At 39.9% G+C, this 16,154-nt stretch overlaps 1 protein-coding gene across 1 annotated transcript in view; it reads left to right on the top strand.

Annotated features, from left to right (window-relative positions):
- HDGFL3 (HDGF like 3) overlaps positions 1-15,464 on the top strand; it is a 73,944-nt gene extending 58,480 nt beyond the window's left edge. The window contains exons 5-6 of the mRNA XM_081546773.1: positions 2,541-2,687; positions 14,258-15,464. Of these exons, the coding sequence (XP_081402899.1) occupies positions 2,541-2,687; positions 14,258-14,263 (153 nt within the window). The 3' untranslated portion in view covers positions 14,264-15,464. The remainder of the gene's footprint in view (positions 1-2,540; positions 2,688-14,257) is intronic.
- The last annotated feature ends 690 nt before the right edge of the window (positions 15,465-16,154 follow it).

The following is a 16,154-nucleotide window of genomic DNA, read 5'->3' as shown; positions in this document are numbered from 1 at the left end:
GCTGAGCTTCTATGAAATGTGTTGTGCTACCCTAAATTATCTAAGTTTTCTAAGGTAGCTGAGATATTTAATAGTGTGTATATGTGGCTTTTAAACATCCTTATTTCATTTCTCTTGTGAAAACCAGAAGTAACAGAACTCCTATCTGGGGTGGACTTATAGTGTAAAGCAGTGAAGAGGAAAAGGCATACTATACTTACCAAGGCTTATCTATTTTTAAATTAAAGAATCATTCCCTTTGCTTCCTTCAAGATCACAACTTTTGTGATCACTTGAGAACCATCATTTATTTTCAGTATCAACTGAATAAGCTAGCACAATGGTTCTCAAACTTTTGCATGCACCAGAATCACCTGGGAATGGAGTTGTTAAAATATATATTGCCCAGTGCCACCCCACCCCAAAATTTCTATTTTAGTTGGTCTAGGATGGGACCTTAGATACCCGTGAGCTAAGGTTGCCAATCTGGGAACCACATACCTGGGGTAACCTCACTGCTCTCTTTGGCTTTCCAAATGTTTCCTTTTTGTTGTGTGTCGTGATTTTTTTTCCTACATCTGCTTATTAAAGTTGAATGATCTTCCTTTATCACTGAAAACCAGTGGCTCACAGACTTTTCTGACTGCATCCAAGTTAGGTTGAGGGAAGAGTCCCATGTCCCTCTACCTCACCCAATTCTGTTTTTCTGTGGGAAAAAAAAGTTCAGTAATCATAATGAAAAGCCATAGTAGAAGCACACTTGAGGGAGGATATATATATATATATAAATCATACATTTATATATATATAAATCATATATATATAAATCACTTGAGCAGTAAGTGTATGTATGATTCATATTGGAGCCATAACAGATACTGGAAAATTATTAGCAAAACATACTTTGCATGGAAGTTGTTTACTGTAAAAAGGAGGGCTAATCAAGAGAATCTCACAACAGACTGAACTGATGCTGATAGTAAACCATTAGCAATCTTAGTTAAAAACCGAAGACATCAATGGCTGGATACACAACCAGTTTAAGGCCACATTGATGAAACTGGTGAAGGGTGGGTCCTTCCCGAAAATTCCAGGGATTGCAATGATCTGCATACGCCCAGTGAGAGCTTCCTAAGCTTACAACATATAGCCTGGCAGCCAGGTTTCTCAGTGGAATAATGAATGTGACTCATTAGCAAAACTGTAGTAACACCCTATTTCTAGCCTTAAGAAATTATAAAAACTTGAAAAATTATAAAACTTAAAAAATCACAGGGTTACTCGTCTGTGTCCTTTTTAGGCACTATGAATTTTAGGGAGCTGTGACTTATTTTCCATAAGAATTACAAGTCAGGAACTGTCATTTGAGGATTACTATGTAAAGCAATTACTCCATTTTGATAATTATCCTGTATTTACTAGGAGAACAAAAGTATTTCACCTTTTATATCATCACACTTGATTTAAACTTAAACTCTAGGCACTCCACATTCAGATTATTAAATCTCTGCTTTCCTCTATGTAAAAAAGTAAAAATGAAGTCATTTTAAAGGCACATTTGAGGCTTGGTTGGTCGTTTCAGTTAAGTAAAATAGAAGCAGTAGATTCTGTCACATTGTTAAAAGGTATTTTCTCTTTAAAAGTTGCATTTTAAAATACAGATTGTCTAAGGAAGCTCAAATTTGCTAACTTCATTTTTGTTAAGACCAAAAGTGACTTGGCTTAATGAGTTTTCTTAGCTGTTGTTTGCCATGTGCTGAAAGATTCATAAAATTTTTCAGAAAGGAAGTGTAAGTAAAATGCTACATTTTATTTCTTAAAAGTGCACAGTGGGGCCAGCTTTTGATCATTTTAATTCTGTTCTGCAAAGCAGCTCTGGCTGTGAACTCTAATTGTATTTTCATCCTCACTGCAGAGTTCATCTTGGTTTCAGAAGCAAGATAATAAAAAAGGAGCTAGTTCACCTGTATAGCCTTGAGTTCTTAAATAATTCTCCACAATTTAAAAAATTAAAGTTAATTCAGATCACATGGTGATGTACAAGTTTTGCCAAGGTCATGCCATATATGCCATTAACCTCACAGCTTCCATAAGTGCTCTAATGGGAGTATCCATGTATGATCCTAGATAGTTGATCTTGCTTCTCTGGACCTCACACTCTGCTGTGAAATGATGGGAAGGACAGGTGACCTTTAGGGTGTCTCCTAGCTCTGTAGTCTTCCTAGAGTGGTGTCCATCAACTGTATTTATTCATTGATAGTGTTCCAGGTGTATGACTCTTCATTTTCTGCCCTTCATATGACACTGCTGGGAAGAACTAAAAGGTTATCTAGTCCACCTCTCCTTCCTTTCCAGCTGGTTAAACTGAGGCCCAGGGAGGTGAGATGCCTTGTCCAGGGTCATTTAGCTTGGTCTTAGTACTCTGCATGTTGTATCATGCTATATCCTGTATCAGGCCACACACACTGGATATAGGCCAGCTGTTCCTACATTTCTCACTTGCATTTGTGCATTCAGGGCTCTACTTTTGACTATAATTTTTAACTTGTCTAAACCTTTAGAAATCCTCTAAACAGTCCCGGAAATCTCCAGGAGATGAAGATGACAAGGACTGCAAAGAAGAAGAAAATAAAAGCAGCTCTGAGGGTGGAGATGCTGGCAATGACACAAGAAACACAACTTCAGACTTGCAAAAAACCAGTGAAGGGGTAAGAATATGCCTGTAACGTCTCCTACCTTCCTGTTCACCTAGAAGGCACTCTGTCTCAGAACAGGGTTCATATCTCAGCGTTAGTAAATGTGGCCTTGGTGATGGAGAACATGCTCAGCTGGACCTATACATTCACTCCCTGCTCCTGAATAAGTGATGAGCTGCTCACGGTCTGAGAACAAAAGACAGCCAGGTGGGAATTACACCTGCCCATCAGCTTGGAACTCAAACAGGTTTATTCTCTTTTAAAGTAACTTCAGCAACTTGCGAGTTTTTGAAAAGTTAGGCATGAAGTACTGAAATGATGAAATGCCACCTCAGAATGTGACAGTTGTATTTCTTTTATTATAAAATGAATGGCTTGTTCAAAATAGGGTATTTTATACTGCTCCTTCACCCACTCCAGTACTCTTGCCTAGAAAATCCCATGGACGGAGGAGCTTGGTACAGGCTACTGTCCATGGGTCGCAAAGAGTCGGGCACAACTGAGCGACTTCACCTCTTTCCTAGAAGCAGTATGTAATTTAATATACCCAGGGGACTTTAAATATTCAAACTATATGTGAATATAAATGTTTAAAGTAACCAAGGGGGAAAGTTGTCCACTTTGAATCTTGTTCACTAGTGTTAACCTCTGTCAACAACTTCAAGGTCACAGGCAAGTCAACATTTGTAAAAGTTTTAGTGAAGGCAGGTTTGCCCCTGATCATTTTCCATGGATCTTTATGAAGACTAACTGGACAGCAGCAAATTATTTTAAAACAGTATCCATAAAACAAGTTATTACTCTTTAGTTCTGATTTCATTTCTGGTCTGCTTTTGTCAATGCTGTTTACCTCTCAACTGTCTCCTGCTTCCAGTAACCCATGTTTATTCCCGAGTTATGACAATTCTAACTACTCCCTTGTTCCTCTTACACAGCGCAGCTTCACTCTGTCCTCTGCCTGCCTGCCTGCCTTCTCTCGACCTCTCCAGTAAATGACCCCTCTCATTACCTACCCACACAGCCCTCCCAGGGACACTGAGCTGCTAACAGTCACCAAGGCTTGAGTACCTGACTTAGATTTGGTTTTCTTTTTATCTCACCTGCTACCTTCATCCTAGGTATCTTTAATATACATATAGCAAAAACTCCCACTGTGTGTCTCCCATTTACTACCAACTTCATGTCTGGCTGCACTTCCTATGACAGCGAAGGAGGCAGTCCACACCCTTACTACTCCATGTGCAGCCTGCAGACCAGTAACATCAACATCATCTGGAGACTTGTTAGAAATGCAGAATCCAGGCTCAACCCTAGACCTACCAAACCAGAATTTGCATGTTAACTAAACCCCCAAGTTATTCATCTGCACATGACAGTTTGAGAAGCACTAAGCTCTACATTTCTATCGTCAAGAGTCCAGAATATCATCTCCCCCTACTGTCTCCAAGGTTACCCCCCTCACCCCCATCACTTGTCCCCCCTCTCTCTTGTGCTTTTCCTTTCTTTCCTACTGCTCCTTACTCCCTGCCTCTAAATAGTATTAGGTCTCCCTTACCCTTATAGGAGTTTCCCTTGTGGCTCAGCTGGTAAAGAATCTGCCTGCAATATGGGAGACATGGGTTCGATCCCTGGGTTGGGAAGATCCCCTGGAGAAGGGGAAGGCTACCCACCCCAGTATTCTGGCCTAGAGAATTCTAGGTTGCAAAAGGTCAAATAGGACTGAGTGACTCTCACTTTCACTTTACCATTTTAGATATCTCCCTTCTACCATATGTCCTACTCTTTTCACCTTTCTCTTCATCTCTAATTTCTTAAAAGTTCTTTTTTTCCTCCCAGTGTCCATTGTCTCATCCACTCATGACTTAACCCCCAACACTCTCGTTTCTCCTTTGCTATTTCATTGAAACTGCTCTTGTAAAGGTCCCTAGTGATCCTCCCATTGCCAAACCCAGTGTCTGCTTTAGTCTTAGTCTGCAGCATTTAGTACCATTGGCCACTTTCTCCTTCTTGCTGTGCCTCCAGCTCACTAGTCTCCTCTGCTGCTTCTCCCAGTTTCTTCTCAGTCTCTTTCTAGAGCACTCTCCTCCAGGCTGTCTTGGCACACTTCTAGTCTGAAAGCTTCCTCTATGTCCATCTTAGGCACTCACGTGGCTTCAACTGTCATATGTGACTGATGGCTTCCCATTCTGTATTTCTACCATGTGTCTAATAATATAATTTTATATACAAAAGGATATATATAATATCAAGTAGTAAGCAATACCAGAGACCCTACCACTCAACCCCAAAAGTAGAATATAACAATAACTTGTATTCATTTACATGTTCTTTCCCATCCCATCTTCTTCTTACTCAGAGATAACCACTAGTGTTGTATTTACCATTTCCTTCCATTTTCAAAAACTTAGCCCATGCCTAACATACAGGTATATAGTTAAACAATAATTAAATTTTCTCCTGTTTGAGCTTTTTAAAAAATGATGACATTTACTCACTACTGTGCTTCCGAGATTCCTTCATGGGGTTATGTGTAGTTTACTTATTTCTCATTACTTTATAATACTCAATTTTATAAGTATATCACAACTTCTTTATCCAGCCTTCTGTTGACAGGCATTTTGGTCATTTCCAGCTTTTTGCATTTAGGAACTGTGTTGCTGTGAATATTTCCATATTGTCTCCTAGTGTACACATGCAGGGGTTTCTTTAAGGGTATGTAAACTCAGACTGGACATGCTGAGTCACAGCTGTTTCTGTGGTGTTTATAAGATAATACCAAATTATGTCCCTAAGTTGTTGGACCAGCTTATACTCTGCCATCCATGTATGAGTTCCCTGTGACTCGCTTGTCATTGTCAGACTTTAAAATTCTTCCCAATATCGTGGGTGAAAATTCTAGTCTTAATTTGCTACTCTTTGATCAGTAATGAAGTTGAGCTTCTTTTTACCTGTTTGACCACCTGTGTTTCCTCTTTTGTGCAGTGCTTGATTTGCGAATTTTGCCCATTTTCTTATTGAATTTATTTTCCTACTGACATGTAAAGGACTCCTTTACGTATTCTGGATTCTAACAAACATGGGTGGTCATGTGCATTGCAGACATCTTCTCCAAGTTTGTGGCTTTTCTGTTCAATTTCTTAATGATACCTGTTAGTGAATAGACATTCTTCATTTTATTGTAGTCAGATGTATCAACATTTTCTTGTTATGGTTATCATTTTTCTATATTGTTTGAGAAATCCATTCCTATCCCAAAGTTAGAAAGATATTCTCCTATATTTCATTTTAATATTGTAAACTTTTGTCTTTAACAATTTAGTGTTTAATCCCTCTAGAGTTGATCTTTGTGTGGGGTACGAGATAGGATCCCACTGCATTTTCCCCACAGCATAACCATTTAACCAGCACCATGTATTAAACAGTCTCTCTATTCCTCTCTGATATGCATTGTCATCTGTCATATAGCCATGGGTCTCTTTGGGTTCTCTATTCTGTTCTTTTGGTCAGTACTACAGTTTCTTAATTACAGTAGCTTTATAATGTGTCCTTATATCTTATAGGGCAAGTAGCCTAATTTGGGGGGCTTCCCAGGTGGTACAGTAGTAAAGAATCCACCTATCAATGCAAAAGACGCAAGAGACGGGTTCAGTTCTTGGGTTGGAGGATCCCCTGGAGAAGGAAATGGCTACCTACTCCAGTATTCTTGCCTGGGAAATCCCATGGACAGAAGAGCCTGGTGGGCTACACTCCATGCTGCAAAGAGTTGAACACGACTGAACACACAGGCAGCCTAATTTTTTTTCTTCAGATATTTTTTAGACACAGTCTATGATAGAAGGTCAAGAGGGGCTTTTTTTCTTGATGGGGGAATTTGTAGCACATAGGCTGATAAGAATGATCCAAATGTGGAATGAGCACAAAATAATAATGTAGGAAAGAATTACCAAAGTAGGGCTCTTCAGAAGGCAAACAGGCATAAACTCCAGTGTACATCTGGAAGGGCTGCCTTAGTTCATGCACTGAAACAGAAGGAACTTACCTGCCCCTGCGTCCAACACTCTGTGTTTTCCTCTTGTTGGGCGCAGGGGCAGGTAAGTGGGTACCTGGGGTGAGAGCTTGTAAAAGTTGTCATCTGATTGCTTCTGTCTCCTTAGGAAGCAAGGTCAACAATTGAGAGTGAGAGCAGGAAGAAGTGTTGAAATTTCGAGAGCAGGAAAAGGGTTAAAATAGGTAGAATACAAAAGTGACTGGACTTTGGAACAGCAGGAAGGGCCCACTCAAGGTTAGTGGTCATTAATTTAAGAGCAGTCAGATGGCTGTGTGTTTTTCTCCAGGCGTTTTCAATTGTGCGATCACAGAAAAGTAAAGAACCGAGTTTATCCAGAATTGGAGTTTGCCCAGAGAGCAGAGTAAAGGAAGTTTGAGGCAAGGGAGTTGAGGGTGTATGTGAGGAAGAGATTAATTATAATGACAGACACATGGAATCCAAAACATGTTCAGAGGGAAATACAGATGTGAGGAAGGGACAGGATCAACAGATTTTGAGTATCAAAGAGTTCTTGGAGTTGGAGTACTAGATAAAGGGAATGGCCTGGAAAGACAAGTGGAGATGGAATAGTAAGATGTCTAGATATCTAGATGGAATTACGGAAGCAGGGCAGGTGCTCGTGGTGTCTTCAGTAAGACAGGTTTTCATTGTGTGAGTCCTGTTCACATTGCAGGACATTTAGTACCCTTGGCCCCTGCCCATTAAATGCCATTGAAAACTCCAACCTACAATGTTCCCATAATTTTCCCCCAAAAAACAGTGACCTAGTATTTGCAAATGCTCTCAGTGGTTGAAAATTGCTTGTTTAAGAAATAACCATGGAAATGAGCAGCTAAGGTAAGGTAGCAGACAATATTTTTAGGGAGGAGGAAGTCCAGGAACTAAGAGGTTAGAGTGTTGCAAAGGCAATCTCTGTGCCTGTTGACATCCAGCAGTTAGGATGCTGAATGACAGTGAGCCAGAGCTGAGATTTTCAAGGAGTCAGGGAGAGTGACTGGGGAATCTTGGAGAAGACTACAGTAGGGAAGGGGTGGCGTCTTATAGCTTTGAGACTAAAATCCAGAAGGATTTTTTTCCTGGGGATGGAAACACAGAGAGGAAGAATAGCTAGAAATAGTAGTAAAGTCAAGGTCACCTTCCCCACCTCCAGGGCCCGTAGTATGAGAGCTGCGTCAGAGGAGGTTACCACCAGGGGTTGCAGGGAAAGCAGCAGCAGGGTCTCCAAGGGGAAGCTAGATTGCAGTTAGAACAAGTTGATGAGTAAAGTTTCTTGGGAATGAAGAAGGTTTGCTGATGGCTGACTGTTATTTCCAAGGGAAGCTAAAGGCAAAGGAGAAAAGGAAGCATATACCCATCTGAATACAGAGTTCTAAAGAATAGCAAGGACAGATAAGAAAGCCTTCCTCAGCGATCAGTGCAAAGAAATAGAGGAAAACAATAGAATGGAAAAGACTAGAGATCTCTTCAAGAAAATTAGAGATACCAAGGGAACATTTCATGCAAAGATGGGCACAATAAAAGACAGAAATGGTATGGAACTAACAGAAGCAGAAGACATTAAGAAGAGGTGGCAAGAATACACAGAAGAACTGTACAAAAAATATCTTCATGACCCAGATAACCACGAAAGAGTGGTCACTCACCTAGAGCCAGACATCCTGGAATGCAAAGTCAAGTGGGCCTTAGGAAGCATCATTACGAACAAAGCTAGAGGAGGTGATGGAATTCCAGTTGAGCTATTTCAAATCCTAAAAGATGATGATGTGAAAGTGCTACACTCAATATACCAGCAAATCTGGAAAACTCAGCAGTGGCCACAGGACTGGAAATGGTCAGTTTTCCTTCCACTCCCAAAAGAAGGCAATGCCAAAGAACATTCAAACTACTGCACAATTGCACTCATCTCACACACTAGCAAAGTATTCTAAATTCTCCAAGCCAGGCTTCAACAGTACATGAACCGTGAAATTCCAGGTGTTCAAGCTGGATTTAGAAAAGGCAGAGGAACCAGAGATAAATTGCCAACATTCGTTGGATCACAAAAAAGCAAGAGAGTTCCAGAAGAGCATCTACTTCTGCTTTATTGACTATGCCAAAGCCTTTGACTGTGTGGATCACAACAAAGTGTGGAAAATTCTTCAAGAGACCACCTTACTTGCCTCCTGAGAAATCTGTATACAGGTCAAGAAACAACAGTTAGAACTGGACATGGAAGAACAGACTGGTTCCAAATAGGGAAAGGAGTATGTCAAGGGTGTATATTGTCACCCTGCTTATTTAATTTATATGCAGAGTACATTATGAAGAATGCTGGGCTGGATGAAGCACAAGCTGAAATCAAGATTGCTGGGAGAAATATCAATAACCTCAGATATGCAGATGACACCACCCTTATGGCAGAAAGTGAAGAAGAACTAAAGAGCCTCTTGATGAAAGTGAAAGAGGAGAGTGAAAAAGGGGGTTTAAAACTCAACATTCAGAAAACAAAGATCATGGCATCTGGTCCCATCACTTCACGGCAAAAAGATGGGGAAACAATGGAAACAGTGGGAGACTTTATTTTTCTGGGCTCCAAAATCACTGCAGATGGTGACTGCAGCCATGAAATAAAAGACACTCCTTGTAAGAAAAGCTATGACAAATCCAGACAGCATATTAAAAAGCAGAGACGTTACTTTGCCGAAAATGGTTTGTCTACTCAAAGCTATGGTTTTTCAGTGGTCATGTATGGATGTGTGAGTTGGGACTATGGAGAAAGCTGAGCGCTGAAGAATTGATGCTTTTGAACAGTGGTGTTGGAGAAGACTCTGGAGAGTCTCTTGGACTGCAAGGAGAGCAAACCAGTCAATCCTAAAGGAAATCAGTCCTGAATATTAACTGGAAGCACTGATCCTGAAGCTGAATCTCCAGTACTTTGGCCACCTGATGTGAAGAACTGTTTGGAAAAGACCCTGATGCTGAGAAAGATTGAAGGCAGGAGAAGAAGGAGATGACAGAGGATAAGATGGTTGGATGGCATCACTGACTCAGCGGACATGAGTTTGAGCAAGCTCCGGGAGAGGGTGATGGACAGGGAAGTCTGGCATGCTGCAGTCCATGAGGTCGCAAAGAATCAGACACAACTGAGCGACTAAACTGAACGGTTTGTGATATCCAAGGGACCCAGTGGAAGAGACTGAGGAATTGGGGGCGGGGGGAGGCTTGCATTTAAGAGATGAGGTTGTAAATGAACACAACAAAGTGTCAGGGATGAGAGTCCAGGATGTGATAGATGCTCTGGAGCCCATCTTGCGGCAAGAAGAAGGATTGATGGCTTAGGGCAGAGGGTAGTGTTGGAGGGCATAGCCATTCCCTTCTCTAGGGGATCTTCCTGACCCAGGGATCAAACCTGTGTCTCCTGCATTGCAAGCAGATTCTTTACTGTCTGAGCCACCAGAGGTGCCTCCAAAAGGATTGTTGTCTCAGGGCAGAGGGTGGGGTGGAAGTTACATATATCGCTGAAGGAAGAAGAGGTTCTTATAAGGAGCCCACAGAGTTCCAAGACTCCCTTTATGTCTGGATGCTCTCTGCCTTCATCCTCACTCCTCTAGCAGGAGCACGAGCAGAAAGGGGCAGGCTGCAGGGCACGTAGAGCTCCCTTCTTGACTCACGTGGCTGTGAAGTGGAGGTGACTTTGTGGCCAGGACACCATGCAGATAATAACACCTGCTGTGTTACCTCTTGCCGTAAACAAATAACTCTAAGACTCAGTGGCTTAAAATAGCATTTTCTATGGGTCAGGAACCAAAACAGATGTAACTTGTTGATACCTCTATCTCCAGATCTCTCCAAAGCTGCAATTAATGTATTAGCAGGAGCTCAAATCATTTTTGAGTTGAGGCTTGGCTTGGGGGTTGGTCCTTTTCCAGGCTCACTCAGGAAGTTGTTGGCAGGATTTGGTCAGTCACAGTTGTTGGATTGAGGGCTTCAGTTCTTCACTGACTGTTGGCCAAAGGCCTCCCTTGGTTCCCTGCCACGTGAGTCTCTCCATAAGGCGGCTCCAGCATGGCAGCTGGCTCATTAGCAAGAGAGAGGGTGGGAGCAACACGGATGTCAGCCTTTTGTTCTCCAGTCTCAGAAGCAGCGATATCCCATCACTTTTGCCTCATTCAGTTCATTAGACTCAAGTCACAAGATCTAGCCTACTCTAAAAGGTAGGGTGTTTACACAAGGGTATGAATTTAAGGAGGCAGGTGTCACTGAGATCCCTGTCAGAAAGCTGCCCCACCCTGAACCAAGCGCTGACAACAAGGAGATTAGAACTGGCTTAGACCAGTCAGGTTCTGCCCATCCCTGACACTGGAGTCAAGTCCCCAAATCACAACGATGTCACATAGTTGTGGGGAGGAGCAAAGGAGGAATAAATGTGGGGTGGACAGCCGGAGGGTTCGCTGTGCCACTGACCACACCATGCCTTTACTCTTCTGACTCAGGGCCTGTTCTCTCTGCCATCTGGTGCTGCTGGTGCCTCCACAGCAGGCCCAGTCTCCTGATTTGCGCATATAGTGGCCTTATCACTCTGACCGTAGTTCCATCTTTTCAGCCTCATTTTTCACTCTCATTTATTCCAAGCCAGTGGTTTATCAAGGTTTTTGGCCTCAGGACCCCTTTACTACTCTTAGAAGTTACTGAGGGCCCCAAAGAGTTTTGGTTATAGCTATTGATATTTACTTAATTAGAAATAAAAATAAAATTTTAAGGATATTTATTAATTTACTTTAATAGTAAACCCATTACTTAACATAAAATAACACATTTTTGTGAAAAACACATTTTCCCTGAAAAAAAGTTCTTGAGAAAAATTATACTTTTTTACATTTAAAAAATATATATCTTTAATGTCTGCTTTAATAGAAACTCTCAGGCCATATTCTCATATCTGCTTCTGTATTCAGACTGTTGTGATATGTTATTTTGGTTAAAATATAAGAAGAAAATATGGTCTTCCATAGACATGTAGTTGAAAATGGAGATAGGAGTATTTTAATAGTCTTTTGAGGTCATTGTGTATATTTGATATTACACCAATTCTGTAAGTGGTCATTTCTTGGAGGTTAGTTGCAGTGTCGAATCTGAACCTTTTATATTCTGTCTGGTTAAAATCCATTGGACTATCCGGCACTATGAATCTCTTTTCACATTTGGAAAATATCTGTTCCCTGAGTTACTCAAGTTTTCCAAATATTTCACTATGAAATCTTTCTAATCACATTTTAAATATCACTATCTATCTTGTCCAAAAAAAAAAAAATTACATTTTTGGAAGCTGATGATTGTAGAGAGGATTTACGTTTTCTAGAATCCTAATCTTCACTTAAAAGCCCAAATTTTATCATTGGCAATGAATACTGTCAGTCGTTTTCCATGGAGTAATAGGCTCGTTTCATTTATTTTTGACAAAATGCCAAATACCCAAGTCTGAGTAACCATAGTTTATCTGCCATTTTTCCAAGAAAAATTGGTGCTCCATAAAAAGACCCTATGACTTCTCCAGCCTGTAACTTCTGCTTACTATGTTCTGGGTATCCTTCAGCCTGTTGGTGTACCTCACATTGAAATGCCTTAAGAGAGAACCCAGTGGATTAGCCAGCCATTGTGCAGTATGAAACTGGTGTGGCGCTGAGCATGGCAGCCAGTGCATAAAGGCACAAGTTCTAGCTGCTTATGTGGAGGAGATTCGCAGTCTAGCAAACAGAACACTATTTAGAACATCTACCAGTGTGAATGAGCAAGGTATTTTTTTCATACGCAGGTGCAGATAGAGTGATTATGGTATGAGAAGTTAAAAAATTAATTTATAATTTGACTTTATCAATATAAGCACCCATTTAATAGTACCTCCACCCAAAAAGCATGTCCTTAAAGTTATAGTCACATTCTGCTACCACTTTCACTTTGTTGGGGGCACTTAATAATATCCTGAGGCTACCATCAGACCAGGTGTTTTAAAAATATTCTTCAGCATGGATTGCGGAGAAGGCAATGGCAACCCAGTCCAGTACTCTTGCCTGGAAAATCCCATGGACGGAGGAGCCTGGTAGGCTGCAGTCCATGGGGTCACGAAGAGTCGGACACGACTGAGCGACTTCACTTTCACTTTTCACTTTCATGCATTGGAGAAGGAAATGGCAACCCACTCCAGTATTCTTGCCTGGAGAATCCCAGGGACAGGGGAGCCTGGTGGGCTGCCGTCTATGGGGTCAGACACGACTAAAGCAACTTAGCAGCAGCAGCAGCAACATGGATTGAGTAGTTGTTACTGTGAATTTTCTACCAATGTAAACATAGAATGTATTGCCTTTCATATTAATATTAATAAAAAGACATTGTTAAAGAAGTTTCTTTCGTTGATTAACAATTTTTTGTAGTTTTAATGGGTGGTTTCCTCCTTCACAAGGGAGGAAAATCCTCTAAACCCTGTGAGTATGATCTTATTTCTAGCGCTTTTCTTTGTTAATAAATAATGAGTCACCAGGCACTGTATCTTGCAAGTCCATAGATTTTAAATGTAATGTTTTTTAAAGATTGGCTTTCTCATTTTGGTAGGAACAAAGAAGACTAAGAAATGTATTTCTGCTATCTTGTGGGGATAGTAGGTTTAGAAACTTTCCTATTTGAAGGTTCTGGAATTAGTTGTATATTATGTATGGTACAGGGTAGAGTTCGGCTACATAAGTGAAAAACATACCCATTAATGACCACATGCCATCCTACAAACAAGTTCATTCACTTAGTGAAGTGAAGAGCTGAATCAGGCTGTTACCAGAAAAAGTATTGGGGGCCCGAGTTCCCTCTTTCATTTATCCCACAAGAATAGTACTAAGGGGTTTAATGTATTTGGGTTAATGGTGAAGAAAACAAAAACAGCATCCCGGTGGGGAAATGTAACCTGACACAATTAAAAATGGGACCCAAACTGAAACACAATCCTTTTAGGAAATGGAAGTATTTTATCTTTGTCAAATGGAAGCAATCTAAACTTGAACAAAAATCTAGGCTTCCTTTCTCTTTGTACATCTTGACTTAGTATTATTAATTCTTGTATTTCATTGAGCCATACTGTCACAAGTAATTAAGTTATAAATATTACACAGAATAATTTGCAACTCTGCAAATACTTTTAAAATTTTAAGAAATTTACCTTTCTTTGTGATACCAGAATCCTCACAAAGATGGATTATCTCCATTTTCTCCTTAACTTTATGTATCCCAGCAATGCATTATCCTGGAGTTTTACAGAGTGCACGCTACTTCACTGTGTCCTGCCAGACAATAGACAAAGTTTACACTAAAAATGCCCTAGTTTTTCCTTTAGCTTTTTGCAATGATTGGTATAAAGCAAAGCCTCAGAGACTGTTCTTGCTAAGTATTGTTAATGCTGCAATGCAGATTGGAATCTCAGAAAATCCAGGTATATACTATAAAGATGTGGGTAGCTTATATTGTTAATATCCAAAATCATCTAAAAGCTTGTTTTCTTTGTGTTTTTTTCCAGACCTAACTACCACAATGAATGCTGCATACTAAGAAAACCACAAGAAGGTTATACGTTTGGTTGTCCAATATTCTCGGATTTGATATGAACCAACACATAGTCCTTGTTGTCATTGACAGAACCCCAGTTTGTATGTACATTATTCACATTCCTCTCTGATGTGTTTGGGGGAAAAAAGACATTTTAGCCTTTTTTAAGGTTATTGACTTAATTTCATGTTATTTGGTTGCATGAAGTTGCCCTTAACCACTAAGGATTATCAAGATTTTTGCACAAGCTCATACAAGTCTAGGATCCTTTATCAAGGCAGTTATGTTCATCACTCTCCTGCCTTTACTCCACCATCACCAAACACTCAGTTAAATATAAATTAGCATTTTTTTAAAAGGACCACTCAACATAATGCTTAAAGGATTTCTTCTCTGTGACAGAACCCAGGAACCAACTCCTAGATACATAATGTTGGCATATTGAAGGTGAACTTAAAATTGTCCTTCAGTTTTGAGGCCATGTGTAAAGTTGAATCATACTGTAAAATACCTATTCTGTATTAGAAATAGCTAGTTGACAACTTATACTTCTCAAAACTCATGTTGTTACGTACACAAACTCAGTTTCTATATGTGAAGTTAAGTGAGTCTTTTGTGTTACTCCAAGGTAAAGGCAATGATTTATTTTCTCCCAATGCCAATACAATTTGAGCTAATCACTCAAGCTGGATACTTTACATTTTAAAGCTGGACTCAGCAGTAGCCCTATGGGAAGTAAGACAAAGCATTGACTTTTAAATATAGACTTTTAAATGATCTGTTTTCTTTTGGAACTAGAATAGTTAATACTCATCCACAAACCATTATTATGTGTACATTATTGTTGCAATTGTGATAATAGAAAATTTTATTTATTTTTATGCCAACTTATATTGTGAGAACACATTTAGTCAGTTTGGGTTTTATCAATCCTGTTATGCTTGTCCTTGGAACATCTTTCGCGTATTCGAGGTTTGTAGTTGAAAAGTTTACTGTAAAAAAAATCAAAAACAAAAAAATGTATTGTTTTTACAGAATAAATTTATTGGAATGTGTACTGGGAGTAAGAGTTGAGGTTGTAAACAACTAAGTTAGTGTAATTTGGCTTCATATATGTAATGTGAGGTATTAATGTAATTCATATATTAAAGCAAAAATTGTAAACAGCAAGCTGATAAGAGAATCAAGTGCAGGTGAGGCTTTTTCTTTTTTTTTTTAAACACTCTGGGTTTTAGGGCTTGTGTTTGTGTTTGTTTTTGTTTTTGTTTTTTTTTAACACTGGGGGGATAGGGAGAGGAACTGGCTACATGACTGCTTGCATATCTGTGTTACTTACCAGTTCAGTGGACCCCTAAATTCACACTGGACATTATCCATGCACTGATCCTGGACACCATTTTCTTTTAGGTTTTCTTATTTTGGTGATGAGCTAGTAAACAGCATGAAGGAAAAAATGTGAGTAGCTCTGAAAGCTTAGGGCCATTAGTGATGATGCTGGTGATGATGGGAGTGGTGACGATGGCACCTGAGGGCGTAAGAGTACGGATCCACTTACCACTCCTGGGCACTGAGGAGGCGGGAGGCGGCTGTGTTTTGGGTTTGTTTCTCTCATTTAGCAAATACTGATTTTCCTCTATTATACTCGACTCACGCTTCCACATGATGAACAGTTCATTTAAAAGAGAGTAGGAATGCCAATCCAGTTCTTTGTCCTTACAAGGTACTTTTTAATTTTGAATATTTTAATTTAAAATTAAGGAAATGTAATTAATTCATCAAAAGTCCTCTTCATCGCTCACACTAAAACATAAGGAGAACGTAGATGACATTTTGAATTGGAACGTATAACTGACAGATTTTTAAAACAA

This window comes from Giraffa tippelskirchi, chromosome 12 (genome assembly GCF_054371585.1).
Source record: "Giraffa tippelskirchi isolate mGirTip1 chromosome 12, T2T-mGirTip1v1.2.pri, whole genome shotgun sequence".
Taxonomy (NCBI): Eukaryota; Metazoa; Chordata; class Mammalia; order Artiodactyla; family Giraffidae; genus Giraffa; species Giraffa tippelskirchi.
This window is presented reverse-complemented; position numbering and strand designations above follow the sequence as displayed.